Source organism: Carcharodon carcharias, chromosome 25 (assembly GCF_017639515.1).
Source record: "Carcharodon carcharias isolate sCarCar2 chromosome 25, sCarCar2.pri, whole genome shotgun sequence".
Lineage (NCBI taxonomy): Eukaryota > Metazoa > Chordata > Chondrichthyes > Lamniformes > Lamnidae > Carcharodon > Carcharodon carcharias.
The window spans coordinates 25,434,767-25,455,217 of record NC_054491.1 but is presented as its reverse complement, the minus strand read 5'-3'; the positions used below and the strand labels follow the sequence as shown (position 1 = coordinate 25,455,217).

At 46.8% G+C, this 20,451-nt stretch overlaps 1 protein-coding gene across 1 annotated transcript in view; it reads left to right on the top strand.

The window, feature by feature from the left end:
* The window catches only part of LOC121269721 (membrane frizzled-related protein-like), a 329,796-nt gene that overhangs the window by 3,041 nt on the left and 306,304 nt on the right, over positions 1-20,451 (top strand). The window contains exons 2-4 of the mRNA XM_041174574.1: positions 1,349-1,577; positions 2,963-3,093; positions 13,099-13,224. Coding sequence (XP_041030508.1) covers positions 1,349-1,577; positions 2,963-3,093; positions 13,099-13,224 — 486 coding nt within the window. The remainder of the gene's footprint in view (positions 1-1,348; positions 1,578-2,962; positions 3,094-13,098; positions 13,225-20,451) is intronic.

Genomic DNA, 20,451 nt, shown 5'->3' with positions numbered 1-20,451 from the left:
TTACTGCTGCATTGGCAGCTTTTCCAGACTCCTCACTGCTTCTGCCATTAGTTGTTTATATAAAAGAGATTTTAAAATGGTTACTTCAGTCACATGACTTCTCTCTGCCCATAATGATTTCAGAAGGGGTATGTTTATCTGATGTCTGAACTGATGTTGTTTTTGTTTCATGCACTCATGCACAAGTCACATCACTGTGACAAACTTCTAGAGTCTCTTTAAAACTGTAACTTCTTTTCCCTGGTATCACCTGGTGAATCTACACTGTACCATTTCCATTGCTTCTACATCCTTTGTACAATGACGTTCCCAATATTAAATACTCCAAATGCAGTCTATGCCTCTACATACAAACCGTAGATTCCGTCTACCTTTTATGGCCTTATTTAATAATCTTGGCCCCTTATTGACCTTTGTATCTACTCAATCCAGGCAGCTTTGCTTCAGCCCCGGCTGAGAGCTCGTCAGATTTCTTCAGTCCAAGAGGTTTTCTCTAGTCTGAACTAGCACTGTCACTAACTTGGGCACAGAGAGAATCAGGACAATATCTAGGCTTTATAGAAGGCCAACTGCTCTTTTGGGAAGTCCTGAGAACGTGCAGAGACATTGCACTCTGATAGCCAGTGCCTTGACAAAAGGGATGTTTTGTGCCCCAGGCAATGGGCTGTTCACTCAGGTAAATGACTGCACTGTGGTTATTGTGAACAATAAACAATATTTACAGCAAATTGTGCAACACTGTACTGGAGTGGTGAATGATACCATCAAATCCTAAGACTACAATTCTTCTTTAAGAGCAGAGAAAATTAAATCTGAATTTGGAAATAGAAATTTCTGTGCTTGATAGATATAATTGTCAGTGAGGCGAATAGAGGACAGGTACAGCACGGGGTTAGATACAGAGTAAAGCTCCTTCTACACTGTCCCCATCAAACTCTCCCAGGACAGGTACAGCACAGGGTTAGATACAGAGTAAAGCTCCCTCTACAATATCCCCATCAAACATTCCTAGGAGAGGTACTGCACGGGGTTAGATACATAGTAAAGCCCTCTCTACAATATCCCCATCAAACACTCCCAGGGCAGGTACAACACAGGTTTAGATACAGAGTAAAGCTCCCTCTACACTGTCCCTATTAAACACTCTCAGGACAGGTACAGCACAGGGTTAGATACAGAGTAAATCTCCCTCTACACTGTCCTCATCAAACACTCCCAGGACAGGTACAGCACGGGGTTAGATACAGAATAAATCTCTCTCTACACTGTCCCCATCAAACACTCCCAGGGCAGGTACAGACCGGGGTTAATCAGCAGCCGAACTGAATCTTGATTTCTCCATTTGCAGTGTGCGGTGGGATTTTTCGAAACCCCCAGGGTTCGTTTTCCAGCCCTCGGTACCCAGCACAGTATCCAGCAAACTTGGTGTGTGTCTGGTGGATTGTGGCAGAGCTGGGCTCCGTGATCCAGTTTAAAATCGACTCACTCAACATTGAGGGGCAGTCACCCTGCCACTTTGACCGGCTGGACCTTCATGAGGAGGCAGGGGACGGCCTTCACTCTCACCAGATAGCAAGGTCAGTCAGCCACCTGCCAAGAAAAAACAAGACTGCGCTTTAAAACTAAACTCTCTAGCAATTATCAGTGAATTTGGGGTCGTTCTAACTGAGTTTACTGGCTGGAAGTCAATGCTGGTTTTACATCGATCCTGCCAAGTTCTGATTAGTAGGTGTAAATGCAGCATTGCTCCCGATCCTCTCAGCTTCCCGACTCAGGTTAAATTGACCCTCTAACATCTCAGTAATTCTCTTCAGCTTCTTATTCTGCTTTCTCCCTGTCGTTTGTTATTTTGTTTAAAGTCTTGAGTATTAGGTTAAATAGATGTAGAGTTTCGAACCTTCTTTCTCTCTCACACTTGTTTCCTTCCCTTTCTCTCTGGTAAATATGTGTGTGATCTGAGCAGTTGGTAACCTGCAGTTTCAGATGTTTGCTTGTGTTTATTACAATACTTCACTCCCTCTACCATATTGTCTGGGGAAATGGGATTTTAATGATCTCTTTCCCCTGCCTTCCCTCCTGCTCTCTCAGTGGTTAGCGCTGCTGCCTCACAGCTCCAGGGACCCAGGTTCAATCCTGACCTCGGGTGTCTGTCAGTGTGGGGTTTGCACGTTTCCCCCTGTGTCCATGTGGGCTTTGGCCAGGTGCTCTGGTTTCCTCGCACCATCCAAGGATGTGCTGCTTTAGGTGAATTGGCTTTGGTAAATTATCCCCCAGAGAGTGTGTGCCCTGGTGTCCTGTCCTGGGTGTACTGTGCCTCATGACCATTGCCTGTCCGGATAGGCTCTGAGTCCCCACGACCCTGAACTGGATGAAGTGGTTCTGGAAAAGTGAGTGAGGGAACATGTTCCCTCTTGTGGTGACAAATGGCATTTTGAAAAACAATAATAAAATGTTTCTGTGCAGTGAGGGGTTCCACAAAAGTGTTAAATAATTTTATGCAAATTGAGGGAAAGGGAAAGATTAGACTGAGGGTTCCAGTGTTATAGGGGTCAGGCTAGTGCCATTCCTGGAATCAGCTCTGGTGAGTGCAGTAAGAGGCACCTCAACTAAGAAAGAAGTACACTGTTCAGAGTACACTGTTCGGAGTACACTGTTCAGAGTACACTGCTCGGAGTACACTGTTCGGAAGGTCAGCATTTTCTGCTTTGTTTCAGATTTCCAGTATATGCAGTATTTTTCAGTACCACACATAATATTCAACATTAATCTGCAGTGTTTTTGTACGTTCATTAGTATTTTCACTGCATTTATAAATAAGGAGGAGGTTACAGTTTGTTGGTCAATTGGGATCAATAACACCATCAGCTGGAAATCAGATCCCAGGATAAGCTGGGCTTGCGCAGGGAGGTTGTGAGTATCTTGAGTTTCATTTTTATAACACTTTGTGGTTCCCTCTCAACAGGTTATGTGGGAATTCTGCCCCTCCCACTGTCAATACCAACACAAGCAGGCTTAAAGTTTCTTTTGTATCAGACCCAAGTGTTGGGGGACGAGGCTTCACAGCACGATACTGGATAATCGCATCAAGTGACAGTAAGTGGGTTTAAGATCTGCCTCAGATGGTTTGGGGTGGAAGTGAGTGACCCCAGGGACAGGGGGGGTGGTGCTTTCACTTTTGGTATCTGGGCAGTAATCTAGGGGAGCCGATTGCCTCCCTGCTCTTAGAGTGCCTGATTATCATTTCATTGGAATCAGCGGGATTAATATTGATGTCCGCTCCAAAAGATTTGAAGAGCGGGAATTGGCCAACATTTGCCCCTCAACTAACACCATATACACCAATCGCTCCTGTCGGCACAGAATGGCTGCTGTCTTTAGTACAGATCAATAGCCACTGCTCTTCAAGTTAATTTAATGTAGTGGTTTTATGTGATAGTGAAATCAATGGAAATGTAGGTGGCAGGAGATGAGAAAACTTGCTTTCATCTGCTTTATAAAGAGTCAAACCAACTCCCATTATTTCTGAAGTAGGGGGTGAGACAGTTCCAGGAGATTAAAGGTGTTATATAAATGTATGTCATTCTTTTGTTCTCCTGCATCCTCTTTGCCTGCTCAGTAGCAACAATCCCATTGTTTCAATTAAACACAGAGATAAAAACAAAAAAACTGCGGATGCTGGAAAGATCTGCTTCTATCAATGCTTGTTTGTCCCTACAACCACACCAACCCCCTCCACCTCTCTGTCTATCTATCTCTCCGCCCCCCACACACACACCTTAAACCAGCTTATATTTCAGCTCTTTCCTGGACTCGAACTCAAGTTCTGTCGAAGGGTCATGAGGACTCGAAACGTCAACTCTTTTCTTCTCCGCCGATGCTGCCAGACCTGCTGAGTTTTTCCAGGTAATTCTGTTTTTGTTTTTCCATTGTTTCAATTCCTCCCTTTCCCACAGTTTTGAGCCCTGCTCCAGTCCAAAGCTACAGGCATGAGAAACCTCACCCAGTTCTTCATGTGTGGACCCAGACCACAAGGAAAGTTAGTAAGGTGTTCAGCGATGAGAAATAGCACACTCCAGCCTGGTGTACATACCTCACAATCACTGCTTAACAATCAAGACTGGAACTCCTGCCTGGCCTCAACCCATCCCAACACCAGAGCCACTGAGGGACAGGGGTGAGTAAGGGAATAGCGGTGTTCAAAATTATAAAGGGTTTCGAAGGAGTAAATAAAGAGAAAGAGTTCCCAGTGGCAGGAGGGTCAGTGGCCAAGGGATACAAATTTAAGATAATTGGCAAAAGAACTGGAGGGGGGAATGAGGAGAATTTATTTTGTTTATCTGGTTGTTCTGATCTGGAGTGCACGACCTGAAAGATGGTGGAGGAAAATTCATCAATAACTTTCAAAGGAAATTGCATAAATATTTGAAGGAGAAAACATGGACGGAACAGGAAAAGTACAGAGGTGTAGGACCAATCGACAGCAAGCAATAGATCCCATAGCCAACAGATCAGATCTAAGCTCTGCAGTCCTGCCACATCCAGTCGTGAATGGTGGTGGACAATTAAACAATTCACTGGAGCAGGAGTCTCCACAAATATCCCCATCCTCAATGATGGAGGAGCTTAATACATCAGTGCAAAAGATAAAGCTGGACCATTTGCTACAATCTTCAGCCAGAAGTGCCGAGTGGATGATTTCGGCCTCCTCCATAAGTCCCCAGCGTCACAGATTGGATTCACTCCACGTTTATCATGAAACAGCTGAAGGCACTGGATACAGCAAAGACAAGGGCCCTGACCTCATCCGGACAATAGTACTGAAGACTTGTGCCCCAGAACTTGCCATGCCCCCTAGCCAAGCTGTTCCAGTACAGCTACAACATTGGCATCTACCCGGCTATGTGGAAAATTGCCCAGGTATGTCCTGTACACAAAAAGCAGGACAAATCCAACCCGGCCAATTACCACCCTATCAGTCTACTCTCCATATCAGTAATGTAATGGAATGGGTCATCAACAGTGCTATCAAGCGGCACTTGCTTAGCAATAACCTGCTCACTGATGCCCAGTTTGGGTTCCGCCAGGGCCACTCAGCTCCTGACCTCATTACAGCCTTGGTTCAAACATGGACAAAAGAACTGAACTCCTGAGGTGAGGTGAGAGTGACTGCCCTTGACATCAAGACAGCATTTAACCGAGTGTGGCATCAAAGAGCCCTAGCAAAACTGGAGTCAATGAGAATCAGGGGGAAAACTCTCCGCTGGTTGGAGTCATATTCAGCACAAAGGAAGATGGTTGTGTCTGTTGGAGGTCAGTCATCTCAGCTCCAGGACATCACTGCAGGAGTTCCTCAGGATACTGTCCTCAGCCCAACCATCTTCAGCTGCATCATCAATGACCTGCCTTCCATCATAAGGTCAGAAGTGGGGATATTCGCTGATGATTGCTCAATGCTCAGCACCATTCACAACTCCTCAGATACTGAAGCAGTCCATGACCAAATGCAGCAAGAGGTAGACATTCAGGCTTGTGCTGATAAGTGGCAAGTAACGTTCGTGCCACACAAGTGTCAGACAATGACCATCTCCAACAAAATGACAAACAGCTGTTCATCCCAGACTGCTGAACGCCAGGCTATATCCAGACTGCGAATACCCATACTACTTATTCTAGTCTGTTCCCAGATTGACCCCAGACTTGTGGGGTTGCCTCTGGAATCTCCTGAAGTTTTCTTTTAATCATTTACGTGAGGTAGGCCTCACTGGCTGGGCCAGCATTTATTGCCCATCCCTAATTGCCCTTGAGAAGGTGGTGGTGAGCTGCCTTCTTGAACCGCTGCAGTCCATGTGGTGTAGGTACAGCCACAGTGCTGTTAGGAAGGGAGTTCCAGGATTATGACCCAGCGACAGTGAAGGAACGGCGATATATTTCCAAGTCAGGATGGTGTGTGGCTTGGAGGGGAACTTGCAGGTGGTGGTGTTCCCATCTATCTGCTGCCCTTGTCCTTCTAAGTGGTAGTGGCTGTGGGTTTGGAAGGTGCTGTTGAAGGAGCATTGGTGAGTTGCTGCAGTGCATCTTGTAGATGGTACACACTGCTGCTACTGTGCGTCAGTGGTGGAGGGAGTGAATGTTTGTAGATGTGGTGCGAATCAAGCGGCTGTTTTGTCCTGGATGGTGTCAAGCTTCTTGAGTGTTGTGGGAGCTGCACTCATCCAGGTAATTGGAGAGTATTCCATCAGACTCCTGAATTGTGCCTTGTAGATAGTGGACAGGTTTTGGGGAGTCAGGAGGTGACTTACTTGCAGCAGAATTCCTAGCCTCTGACCTGCTCTTGTAGCCACAGTATTTATGTGGCTAGTCTAGTTCAGTTTCTCAAGTTCTGTAATTGCAGCAGGATGTTGGGATTGGGGTCACTGTTCAGTATAACAGCTGTGATGATGTGAAGTGTCACTCTGTATCTGAAGAGACAACATGATGCAATCATTATTTCCTCTATTTTAGGAAATATTTAAACGTTAACAGAACAATGAAGGGAGGGTCCAGTTCCATAGTTTAACTGGGAATGTTCCAATTTCCTAAGGAAGTGTCTATGTTTATTTTGGTCTCAGGAGCAGAGTGATTTTTCCAGTGTGGAATGTTCTCCCTGCTGTGTCAGTATGCTTGTGGTGATAGCCCCATGATAGAGGTAAGAATGCAAGGAGAGAAACCCAGTCTTGGATAAAGCTGAACTAAACAGTGCTGTCCCTGCCCTGAGAATTCTTAGTGTACGGGGAGATTTACCCTGTATCTGAATGTGCAGTCTGACAATGAACAATCTGAGAATGGACAGTTGGAGATTGAGCAATCTGTATCTGACCCCGTGCTGTACCTGTCCTGGGAGTGTTTGATGGGGACAGTGTAGAGGGAACTTTACTCTGTATCTAACCCCTTGCTGTACCTGTCCTGGGATTATTGTTTGGGGACAGTGTAGAGGGAGTTTTACTCTGTCTCTAACCCTGGTCTGTACCTGCCCTGGGAGTGTTTGAGGGGGACAGCGTGGAGGGAGCTTTACTCTGTATCTAACCCCGTGATGTACCTGTCCTGGGAGTGTTTGATGGGGATAGTGTAGAGGGAGCTTTACTCTGTATCTAACCCCATGATGTACCTGTCCTGGGAGTGTTTGATGGGAACAGTGTAGAGGGAGCTTTACTCTGTATCTAACCTCGTGCTATACCTGTCCTGGGAGTGTTTGATGGGGACGGTGTAGAGGGAGCTTTATTCTGTATCTAACCTCGTGCTGCACCTGTCCTCGGAGTGTTTGATGGGGACGGTGTAGAGGGAGCTTTACTCTGTATCTAACAGCGTGCTGTACCTGTCCTGTGCATGTTTGATGGGGACCGTGTAGAGGGAACTTTACTCTGTATCTAACCCTGTGCTGTACCTGTCCTGGGAGTGTTTGATGGGGACAGTGTAGAGGGAGCTTTACTCTGTATCTAACCTCATGCTGTACCTGCCCTGGGAGTGTTTGATGGGGACAATGTAGAGGGAGATTTACTCTGTATCTAACCCCGTGCTGTACCTGTCCTGGGAGTGTTTGATGGGGACAGTGTAGAGGGAGTTTTACTCTGTATCTAACCCCGTGCTGTACCTGTCCTGGGAGGGTTTGATGGGAATGGTGTCGTAGGAGTTTTATGTTTCTTGGCAAACTCAGCTGCTCAGTTACTGAAACTAAACATGTGCAGATGACATGATGTGGAAATCTATTTCATCCCATGGAGTGTCCTATGCGTAAGTTATATGCACTGGAGGGAGCAAACACTAGCAACTCCCTCATCAGCAAACATTATGGGATGAAAATGACATTATTTTATAAAATTTGGAAAACCAAGTGAAGGGCCACAGCAGCCGAATAATGGTGAATTAGATAAATCAATATCAGTGGGTCGCTACGATTGAAGTTTAAAAGTAGGAGGAAGCTGAGGGAGTTGAGTCTTGTATATTAAAGCTGAGCATAGTTTTACTCAGTGCATTTCAACACTGCGGAGTTTCAGTGTGAAAGTCCTGGGCTTAGAGCGGAAGATGAATCTTCTCGTCTCAGAGGGCAGAAGTCACAAGTCATTACCTTAACTGGCATTGATGAAACAGATGAGAACTCCCCACCGCACACACAGCTTTCCCCATCACCCCTCCTTTTCTCTGATCTCCACCAATCTCCCCCCGGTTCTGGTCACTCTGCTACTTTCCCAGTCACCCTCCTTCTTTCCTGGTTTCATCCCCTATCTCCAGTCTCTCCCTGTTTCTTGGTTTCCTCCTCTTTCCCAGTCACCCCACTTTGTGGTTTCTCTCCCATTTTCCTGCTTACCCCTCTGTCCCTTTCTTCATTTAGCTGATGAGATGTGTGCGATCTTCACCAGCTGCTGCCAGTGGCTCTCTGTGGCTTTCCAACTCCATGAAAATGAACCCCAAGGCCCAACGTTCAGGCGCAGGGAATGTTCCAGAAAGGGACACACCTGAATCGTTAGTTATTATGACGCATCCAATGGTGTGGACTGGATGATACAGTCCCAGGAGCTTCTAACAGTCATTTTGAAAGAAAAAAGAATTGATCTTGCTGAAAAGGGAGACATGTAGCTGAAGCTTTTCATCTTACACTCATCAGGACAAACACCAGAATGCTAAATTTCAAACAATGGCAGCAATTTACAGGAGAAAAGAGTGCTGATAGGTTGGCAGGTCAAACCTGATTAATTGAGGTGTTGCCATGAAGAAAACAACAGGGAACTATAGGCTCCCCAAGCTGCCGGGTAATTCAAAAAAGATGCAAGGCTTTAACATATTCCTTTTGTTTGCAGAGAATGGGTGCTTGCGTATGAATACATGCTGCTTCTAGTAAACGTAAATGAGCCATGTTACAAGCTTGACTGATTATCTTAAATTGGTTGTTAGTGTGACTATGAGCACACTCAGAATCACAGAATCACACCTAACAGGAGACATTTTGTTTTGGGTTTTGCAAGTGTGGGCTGGTTGAATACAGTCTGAAAGGAAGACTTGCTTTATAAGCACCTTTCACAACCTCAGATATCCTAAAATGCTTTTTAACCAATGAAGCACTTTATAAAGTGTAGTCACCATTGTAATGTAGAAAACTTGGCTGCCAATTTATGCACAGCAACCTCCCACAACAGTAATATTGTTAATGACCATATCACCTGTTTTAGAGATGTTGATTGAGGGATATAAAATACTGAAGGTGGAGTTTCCTAAATTATATTTTAAATGAAGTTGTGAAGAGCCAGAGGGTTAAAGTCCTGGTTAAGGTCTTGGAATTACTGTACACTTCCATATGGTTTTAATTTCCACAGACTGCACATTCCCAGAATTCTTGGGCTCTTGGGCTCCAAATTCAGGGATAAGATTTGTAACCCAGCTAATCATTGGTTCATCAACCTCAGCTCTCTGTCTCTGAGGCACAAACGTCATAGTATTGGGTTCTGATGAAAGGTCATCGATCTGGAAGGTAAACTCTGTTTCTTTCCACGGATGCTGCCTGACCTGCTGAATATTTCCAACATTTTCTGTTTTGATTTTGGATTTCCAGCATCTGCAGTATTTTGCTTTTGAACTCACCAACAAGCCTGGGATGAATCATCGTACAAAAGGAGACAAATTATGTTATTGCTAAAGGAATTGTTCACATATACTTGGGCTAGTTTAGGGATGTAGCCAGATTGATTTGAGTGGCGCTGGTTAAACTGCACTTGTTTCAACCTTCAGGAGGCCGTGAGAGTCTGAAGAGTTTGAAGGTCTTCAGGAAGATTAGTATTGTCGCAGACAGGCTAATGCAGGCTGGATGAGATATTGTAGCTTAGACAGGTTATCACAAACCAAATGGATTCTCACTATCAGATAGGTCTTCATTGGCTGTCCCACGATTACTCAGAGCTGTGTGTCTCTGCCGTGGATCTTCATGGGACTGAACAGACCGATTCTTGACCTGCATATTTTTAAGCATATGGGGCAAGGGGTCCAATGAGGAAGTGGATCCAGAGAATGGGATTTGCTTCCTTTTCTTCTCTGCTACCTCTCTGCATTATTGTTAAGATGTTGTGACTCAAAGCCTGATGCAGCTTGATGGACAGGTTATTGCCATTCTGAACGATTGGTAACAAGCTCGTCCCAGTCATTAATGTCAGCAATGTGAGTGTGGTGACGATAACTGCCCTGTACTCTAGGACTTTTGTTGACTTGAGGAGATCTTTGTTGTCAAACACTCGCTGGCATAGCTTGTAGAAGGCTGAGCTGTCGCAGCTGATCCAATGTTGGATCTCACCGTCAGTGGTGGCCTTTTGAGAGAGGTAGTGGCCGAGGTGTGGGAAATGCTCAACATATTCCAGAGTGTCTGCTTTAACATATATTGAGGGTGGAATAGTTGCCCAACCGGGTATGGGTTGATATGAGTTTTGTTTTGGCAACAATCAAGGACAGGCCGAATTTCTTGTATGCAGAATTGAAGAGATTGAGAGTGGCTTACAAACCAGGTGCAGAGTGGGCAATGACTCTGCAGTCATCTGCAAACTGTAGATCATGTATGTCTATGGTGGCCAGTTTAGTTTTGGCACAGAGGCAGCTGAGGTTAAAGAGTTTTCCATATCGGTGTGATTTAATACTGACAGCAGAGGGCAGTTGATCTTTGATGAGATGACTAACCACCGTCAGATAGATTGTAAACATTCCAGGGGCTATTTCACAGCCTTGCTTGAAACCAGTCCAGATTTTGAAGGGGACTGTTTCCGATCCCCCGCTCAAGACAGTTCAGCCATATCATCATGAAGCAGTTGCAGGCTTGTGATGAATTTTCTTGGGCATCTAAATCTCTGGAGTACAATCCACAGAGGCTCCCGATTTACTGAGTCAAATGTTTTGGTCAGGTTGATGAATGCAATGAAGAGTTCCTGGTCCTGGGTGTTTTTCTTGGATTTGTCTGGCAAACACGACCATGTCAGAGGTTCCATGTCAGACAAATTGGCCCTGAACTTCCATTCCCTGGAGGGCTGTACCCCAGAGGTTCCCAGAAGTTGCCCAGGAAGCTTAAACTTCCAATGGGCAATAACTCTGTACTGGGAATCACTGAAACTCTGATTTATATCAGAGACTTTGGATGGTTCTGACTCTCTTGGAAGAATACTAATCCAGGAAAAGGATTAAAACCATTTCTCAGTCCTGGGTAACTATACTAGTGTTATGGACTAGAGAGGGGTTATTTTGAACAGCATTAATTTCTCCTCTCACCATCTGTCTGTAAACAGAAACGTGTTTTGCTTTGCTTCCCCCTTTATAAGTGGTGGTATATTTTCCCAACCCCAATTATTAATAATCCCATAGCAAACCCGAGATAGGATGAACTCAAAGGGTTAGTTTGCTTGCACACACTCAACCAATAAGAATTGAAAGTAAGGTTGCGGGGCCCTTTGTTCTAGCAGATGAGTGGACTCCTGTGGGCCAGCCTGGGTTATGAAATGCAGATGGCCTTTGTATAGTTTTCTTTGAATTTGGCCTGCGCAGCCCACAGGGGATCATTAGTGGCTGTTCAGAGATAATAACGTGTGAGTTTCCCTGATCCTGCCACATCGCTTCTTTTGTTCGAGGGTCACAGGCAGACATAGATTCAGCCATTTTAGGTCCTTTTTCAATTTTAAATGTTTAGAGATAGCAATAAGCATATCTCTATATATTTTATTTTAAAAAAGGGTGAGGTCATAGTCCTTCACATTAGTGACCCCCCCTACCCTCACTGGACCCCCCCCCCCCCCAATCTACAACACCCACCACCCCCAACAACTCCCGACTACCCTCTCCACCCACCCAACTACCCCCACACCCCCAACTATCCTGTCCAGCCCCTGACTATCCTCCCCACCCCACCCCCGACTGATGGCCACTCGGTTTTGTTCTCGGAGGTCATGTATATCAGCAAGATTTTCATTGAAGCACCTAGTGATGATGATGCTCGAACCTAATGGCCTGGGCATAGGAGTCTAGTCCAGCTGACTCTATTTGATTCCACTGTTCTAGAATTGAGTTGGATGTGTGAAGATTTTCCAGATTGGACATGAGTGTACTTGGGTTTCCTCTCTGCAATTGAACTGCTCTAGAGCCTGGCGATGTCTTGGTGCTAGGAGGATACTCATCACTGATTGGACAGGTTGATGATTTGTGCAGCAGGTATCAGTTCCCTGCATGGATCGGGTGACACAGACTCAGTGACCTGAACAATGACATAATACAGGAGGAGCCAGTGCTTTGATCTAAGATGCTTCTGTGTGGTTTTGTATTTGTCCTTCCGGTGGAAGAGGGCGTTTGTTATAATAAGGCCATGCTGAGCTCACTTTGTCAGCTAGAGGACACCATTTACATTGGCTTTTCCCAGCCCATTTTTCCAATGGTTCCACTCCAGACATTAGAGTCACAGCCAATCCTGGCAATGAAGTCCCCCAGAAAGATGATTTTTTTTTTTCCTTTGGGATGGCAGTGAGGACTTCTTCAAGGTCAGAATGGAACTTTTCCTTAACATCTCTACCAGAGTCAAGGGTCAAGTCAGAAGCGATGATGGTGGTGGCACATTGGTTACAGCTCAGCTGTAGGTGAAGGGTCAGGAGTTATTTGGGGAGTTCTGGCAGTGTACCCAAGATCCTATTCTGAATGACAGAGCTAACTCCAAGGACAGGGGTGTCACTGTCAGCTTTTCCTCTCCAATAGAAGGCGTACCCCTCCCACTTCTTGTTCCTTCGCCTGTCACTCCCCTGGAAGGTGGGTCTCGCTGAGGGCAGCAATGTCAATTTGGATTCTTGATAGCTCCCATGATACAGTTACAGTTCTTTTCTCTGCACACCAGACAGGTACCACATGCCAAATGGCTTCTAGGAGAGCAGACAGTTTCTCACACCCCAAATGGTTTCGAGGATGTCTGATGAGTTATCGGAACACAGATGTGTCATCACAGAGCAGACAGGTTATCAGCAGGTTTATGATGTATTTCTGTGGGCCATGGCTTGAATCTCATCAGGAAGGGCTTGTTAACTGAGGATTGCTGATGATATATAGTCTTTCTTCTTTCAGAGAGCTGTGCCTGGGATGAGTTTCTGTGCGATGATGGCCTCTGTCTTTTCACCAGTTTTAACTGCAACAATTTTTATGATTGTCTGGATAGGACTGATGAGGTGAACTGTGCTTATCACCATCATGGTAAGTACCTGTTTCCTCATTCACTGCAGGGAGCTGGGGGAACACCCAAGTCTGGTATAATCCTGCACAGAGAAGATATTCAAACATTGCTGTTAGACTCTTGTAAATCACCAGTCCCACTTATAAAATACTTTGAACTTCCTGCAGAAAATGGAATAGGATAAGACACAATACAAATTGGTGTTTATTCAGCAGCGTAAGGGTTACCCTGTATAACTATAGAGAGTTACAGTTCATGCAGGGTAAGGGCCTCACTGTGTAGCTGTGCAGAGTCACAGTTCATTCAGGGTAAGGGTCACTCACTGTGTGATGCACAGAGGCTCCATTAATTCAGGGTAATTACAGAAGTAAAAACAAAAAAACTGCGGATGCTGGAAATCCAAAACAAAACCAGAATTACCTGGAAAATCTCAGCAGGTCTGGCAGCATCGGCGGAGAAGAAAAGAGTTGACGTTTCGAGTCCTCATGACCCTTCGACATTTGACTCAAGTTCTGTCGAAGGGTCATGAGGACTCGAAACATCAACTCTTTTCTAATTACAGAAACCTTGGTTTTCCATTCAGAATGGATCTGCATTCTAGTGAAAGGCTGTATTCCAGGAATTCCCACAGGTAATAGCCCTCCAAGATGATTGATATGAAAAAGACCTTTTCCGATTCAGTGTTTCTGGTGCAGAGCTGCCCCCATTGGGAAACCCACCTCCAGTGCTGACTGCCAAGTAGACATTTGTGGGGATTCACGGCGCCCAGATATTACTGGGTGCAGCTCCACACTGGGAGCGCTCTAGTGGAAACCCTCCCTGTAAATGTCAGTCTCATTCAGAAATGACAAGGTCATGTGTTGTGGGAAATGGGAATGCCAGACAACCCAGCTCACAATATCTCTGATCTTGAGGCAGTTAGTGCAAAGTAGATGAAAAAACAATTCGTTGACCAAAACAACAATTCGTCCAGATAGTGACATCGAGACAGTGACATCGAGACAGTGACATCGTGACAGTGACGTCATGACAGTGACATAGAGACAGTGACATCGAGATAATGATGTCCTGACAGTGACGTCGTGACAGTGATGTCGAGACAGTGACATCGAGACAGTGACATCGAGACAGTAACGACGAGATAGTGACATCGAGACAGTGATGTCCTGACAGTGACATAGAGACAGTGACGTCGAGACAGTGACGTCATGACAGTGACATAGAGACAGTGACATAGAGACCGTGACATCGAGACAGTGACGTCCTGACAGTGACGTCGTGACAGTAACGTCGAGACAGTGACATCGAGACAGTGACATCGAGACGGTGACATCGTGACAGTGACATCGAGACAGTGACATCGAGACAGTGACGTCAAGACAGTGACGACGAGACAGTGACATCGAGACAGTGACAACGTGACAGTGACATTGTGACAGTGACATCGCGACAGTGACGTCAAGACAGTGACGTCGAGACAGTGACATTGTGACAGTGACATAGAGACAGTGACATCGAGACAGTGACATTAAGACAGTGACAACGTGACAGTGACATCGTGACAGTGACATCGAGACAGTGACGTGAAGACAGTGACATCGAGACAGTGACATTGTGACAGTGACATAGAGACAGTGACGTCAAGACAGTGACATCGAGACAGTGACATAGAGACAGTGACATCGAGACAGTGACATCAAGACCGTGACATCGTGACAGTGACGACGAGACAGTGGCATCGTGACAGTGACATCGAGACCATGACATCGTGACAGTGACGTCGAGACAGTGACATCGAGACAGTGACGTCAAGACAGTGACAACATGACAGTGACATCGTGACATTGACATCGAGACAGTGACATCGAGACAGTGACATCGAGACAGTGACGTCGAGACAGTAACGTCGAGACAGTGACAATGAGACAGTGACGACGAGACAGTGACGACGAGACAGTGACATTGAGACAGTGACGTCGAGACAGTGACGACGAGACAGTGACATCGAGACAGTGACGTCGAGACAGTGACGTTGAGGCAGTGACGATGAGACAATGACATCGAGACAGTGCCGTCACGACAGTGACGATGAGACAGTGACATCAAGACAGTGACGTCGAGACAGTGACAACGAGACAGTAACGTCGAGACAGTGACGACGAGACAGTGACGTTGAGACAGTAACATCCTGGCAGTGACGTCGAGACAGTGACGTCGAGACAGTGACATCAAGACAGTTACGTTGTGACAGTGACATCGAGACAGTGATGTTTAGACAGTGATGTTGTGACAGTGACTTCTAGACAGTGACACTGTGACAGTGGCGTCGAGACAGTGACGTTGAGACAGTGATGTTGTGACAGTGACATCGAGACAGTGACGTTTAGACAGTGATGTTGTGACAGTGACTTCTAGACAGTGACACTGTGACAGTGGCGTCGAGACAGTGACGTTGAGACAGTGATGTTGTGACAGTGACATCGAGACAGTGACGTTTAGACAGTGATGTTGTGACAGTGACGTCTAGACAGTGACACTGTGACAGTGACGTCGAGACAGTGACGTCGAGACAGTGCCATCCTAATAGTGACATCCTGACAGTGACATCGAGAGAGTGACATCGAGACAGTGACGTCCTGACAGTTACGTCGTGACATTGATATCGAGACAGTGACATCCTGACAGTGACATCGAGACAGTGACATCATGACAGTGACGTCGTGACAGTGACATCGTGACAGTGACGTCGAGACAGTGACGTCGAGACAGTGACATCGTGACAGTGACGTCGAGACAGTGACATCATGACAGTGACGTCGAGACAGTGACGTCGTGACATTGATATCGAGACAGTGACGTCGAGACAGTGACAACGAGACAGTGACAACGTGACAGTGACATCGAGACAGTGACGTCAAGACAGTGACAGCGTGACAGTGATGTTGAGACAGTGACATCGAGACAGTGACGTCGAGACAGTGACGACGAGACAGTGACATCGACACAGTGACGTCGAGACATTGACATCGAGACAGTGACATCATGACAGTGACGTCGAGACAGTGACATCGAGACAGTGATGTCGAGACAGTGGCTTCGAGACACTGACGTCGAGACAATGATGTCGAGACAGCGACGTCGAGACAGTGACCTCGAGACAGTGACGTCGAGGCAGTGACTTCGAGACAGTGACGTCGAGGCAGTGACTTCGAGACAGTGACATCGAGACAGTGAGGTTGAGACAGTGACGTCGAGACAGTGACATCGTGACAGTGATGACATGACAGTGACGTTTAGTCAGTGACTTCGAGACAGTGATGTCGAGACAGTGACGTCGAGATAGTGACGTCGAGACAGTGACGTCGAGGCAGTGACATCGAGACAGTCACGTCTAGGCAGTGACGTCGAGACAGTGACGTCGAGACAGTGACATCGAGACAGTGAAGTCGAGACAGTGACATCGAGATAGTGACGTCGAGACAGTGACATCGAGACAGTGACGTTGTGACAGTGACGTCGAGACAGTGACGTCGAGACAGTGACAACGTGACAGTGATGTCGAGACAGTGACGACGTGACAGTGACATCGTGACAGTGACATCGAGATCGTGACGTCGAGACAATGACGTCGAGACAGTGACGTCGATACAGTGACATCGTGACAGTGACGTCGAGATAGTGACATCGAGACAGTGACGTCGAGACAGTGGCGTCGAGACAGTGACGTCGACACAGTGACCTCGAGACAGTGACGTCGAGGCAGTGACTTTGAGACAGTGACATCGAGACAGTGACATTGAGACAGTGACTTCGAGACAGTGACATCGTGACAGTGATGTCGTGACAGGGACGTCTAGTCAGTGACGTCGAGACAGTGACGTCAAGGCAGTGACCTCGAGACAGTCACGTCTAGGCAGTGACGTCGAGACAGTGACATCGAGACAGTGACGTCGAGACAGTGACATCGAGATAGTGATGTCGAGACAGTGACATCGAGACAGTGACGTTGTGACAGTGATGTCGAGACAGTGATGTCGAGACAGTGAGGTCGAGACAGTGACGTCGAGACAGTGACGTCGTGACAGTGACGTCGAGACAGAGACGTCGTGACAGTGACATTGTGACACTGACGCTGAGACAGTGACGTCGAGACATTGACGTCGAGACAGTGAGGTCGAGACAGTGACGTCGAGACAGTGACGTCGAGACAGTGACATCTAGACAGTGACGTCGAGACAGTGATGTCGAGACAGTGACATCGTAACATTGACATCGAGACAGTGAAGTCCAGACGTTGAAGTCGAGACAGTGATGTCGAGACAGTGATGTCGAGACATTGACATCGAGACAGTGACATCAAGACAGTGAAGTCGTGACAGTGACGTCGAGACACTGACGCTGAGACAGTGATATCGAGACAGTGATGTCGAGACAGTGACGTCAAGACAGTGACCTCGAGGCAGTGACGTCAAGACAGTAACATCCTGACAGTGAAGTTGAGACAGTGACATCCAGACAGTGATGTTGTGGATGTTGTGACAGTGACGTCGAGACAGTGACGTCTAGACAGTGACGTCGAGACAGTGACGTCTAGACAGTGACGTCTAGACAGTGACGTCTAGACAGTGACATCGTAACATTGACATCGAGCCAGTGAGGTCAAGACATTGACGTCGAGACAGTGACATCGAGACAGTGACGTCGAGACAGTGAGGTCGAGCCAGAGACATCGAGGCAGAGATGTCGAGACAGTGACATCGAGTCAGTGAGGTCGAGACATTGTCGTTGAGACAGTGACGTCGAGACATTGACATCGAGACAGTGACATCGAGACAGTGACACGTAGACAGTGACGTCGTGACATTGACAATGTGAAATTGACAACGCGACAGTGATGTCAAGACAATGACGTCGAGACAGTGATGTTGTAACTTTGACATCGAGACAGTGACGTCGAGACAGTGACATCGAGACAGTGACGTCTAGACAGTGACATCTAGACAGTGACGTCTACACAGTGACATCGAGACAGTGACGTCAAGACAGTGACGTCGAGACAGTGACATCGAGACAGTAACGTCGAGACAGTGACGTCGAAACAGTGACCTCGAGACAGTGACGTCGAGACAGTGAAAGCGCGAGAGTGAAATCGAGACAGTGACATCGAGACAGTGACATGTAGACAGTGACGTCGCGACTTTGATATCGAGACAGTGACGATGAGACAGTGACATCGGAACAGTGACATCGAGACAATGACGTCGAGACAGTGACGTCGAGACAGTGATGTCGAGACAGTGACGTCGAGACAGTGACATCGAGACAGTGACGTCTAGACAGTGACATCTAGACAGTGACATCGTAACATTGACATCGAGACAGTGAGGTCGAGACATTGACGTTGAGACAGTAACATCGAGACAGTGACATTGAGACAGTGACGTCGAGACAGTGAGGTTGAGCCAGAGACATCGAAACAGTGACATCGAGACAGTGATGTCGAGACAGTGACGTGGTGACAGTGACATAGAGACAGTGACATCGAGACAATGACTTCGAGACAGTGATGTCTAGATAGTGACGTCGAGACAGTGACGTCTAGACAGTGACATCTAGACAGTGACGTCTAGACAGTGACATCGAGACAGTGACGTCAAGACAGTGACGTCGAGACAGTGACATCGAGACAGTAACGTCGAGACAGTGACGTCGAAACAGTGACCTCGAGACAGTGACGTCGAGACAGTGAAAGCGCGAGAGTGAAATCGAGACAGTGACATCGAGACAGTGACATGTAGACAGTGACGTCGCGACTTTGATATCGAGACAGTGACGATGAGACAGTGACATCGGAACAGTGACATCGAGACAATGACGTCGAGACAGTGACGTCGAGACAGTGATGTCGAGACAGTGACGTCGAGACAGTGACATCGAGACAGTGACGTCTAGACAGTGACATCTAGACAGTGACATCTTAACATTGACATCTAGACAGTGAGGTCGAGACATTGACGTTGAGACAGTAACATCGAGACAGTGACATTGAGACAGTGACGTCGAGACAGTGAGGTTGAGCCAGAGACATCGAAACAGTGACATCGAGACAGTGATGTCGAGACAGTGACGTGGTGACAGTGACATAGAGACAGTGACATCGAGACAATGACTTCGAGACAGTGATGTCTAGATAGTGACGTCGAGACAGTGACGTCTAGACAGTGACATCTAGACAGTGACGTCTAGACAGTGACATCGAGACAGTGACGTCAAGACAGTGACGTCGAGACAGTGACATCGAGACAGTAACGTCGAGACAGTGACGTCGAAACAGTGACCTCGAGACAGTGACGTCGAGACAGTGAAAGCGCGAGAGTGAAATCGAGACAGTGACATCGAGACAGTGACATGTAGACAGTGACGTCGCGACTTTGATATCGAGACAGTGACGATGAGACAGTGACATCGGAACAGTGACATCGAGACAATGACGTCGAGACAGTGACGTCGAGACAGTGATGTCGAGACAGTGACGTCGAGACAGTGACATCGAGACAGTGACGTCTAGACAGTGACATCTAGACAGTGACATCGTAACATTGACATCGAGACAGTGAGGTCGAGACATTGACGTTGAGACAGTAACATTGAGACAGTGACATTGAGACAGTGACGTCGAGACAGTGAGGTTGAGCCAGAGACATCGAAACAGTGACATCGAGACAGTGATGTCGAGACAGTGACGTGGTGACAGTGACATAGAGACAGTGACATCGAGACAATGACTTCGAGACAGTGATGTCTAGATAGTGACGTCGAGACAGTGACGTCTAGACAGTGACATCTAGACAGTGACGTCTAGACAGTGACATCGAGACAGTGACGTCAAGACAGTGACGTCGAGACAGTGACATCGAGACAGTAACGTTGAGACAGTGACGTCGAAACAGTGACCTCGAGACAGTGAAAGCGCGAGAGTGAAATCGAGACAGTGACATCGGGACAGTGACATGTAGACAGTGACGTCGTGACATTGAAAATGCGAAATTGACAACGCGACAGTGAAGTCAAGACAGTGACATCGAGACAGTGATGTTGTAACTTTGACATCGAGACAGTGACGTCGAGACAGTGACATCGAGACAGTGACGTCGAGACAGTGAGGTCTAGACAGTGACGTCAAGACAGTGGCGTTTAGACAGTGACATCGAGACAGTGACGTTGAGACAGTGAGATCGAGCCAGAGA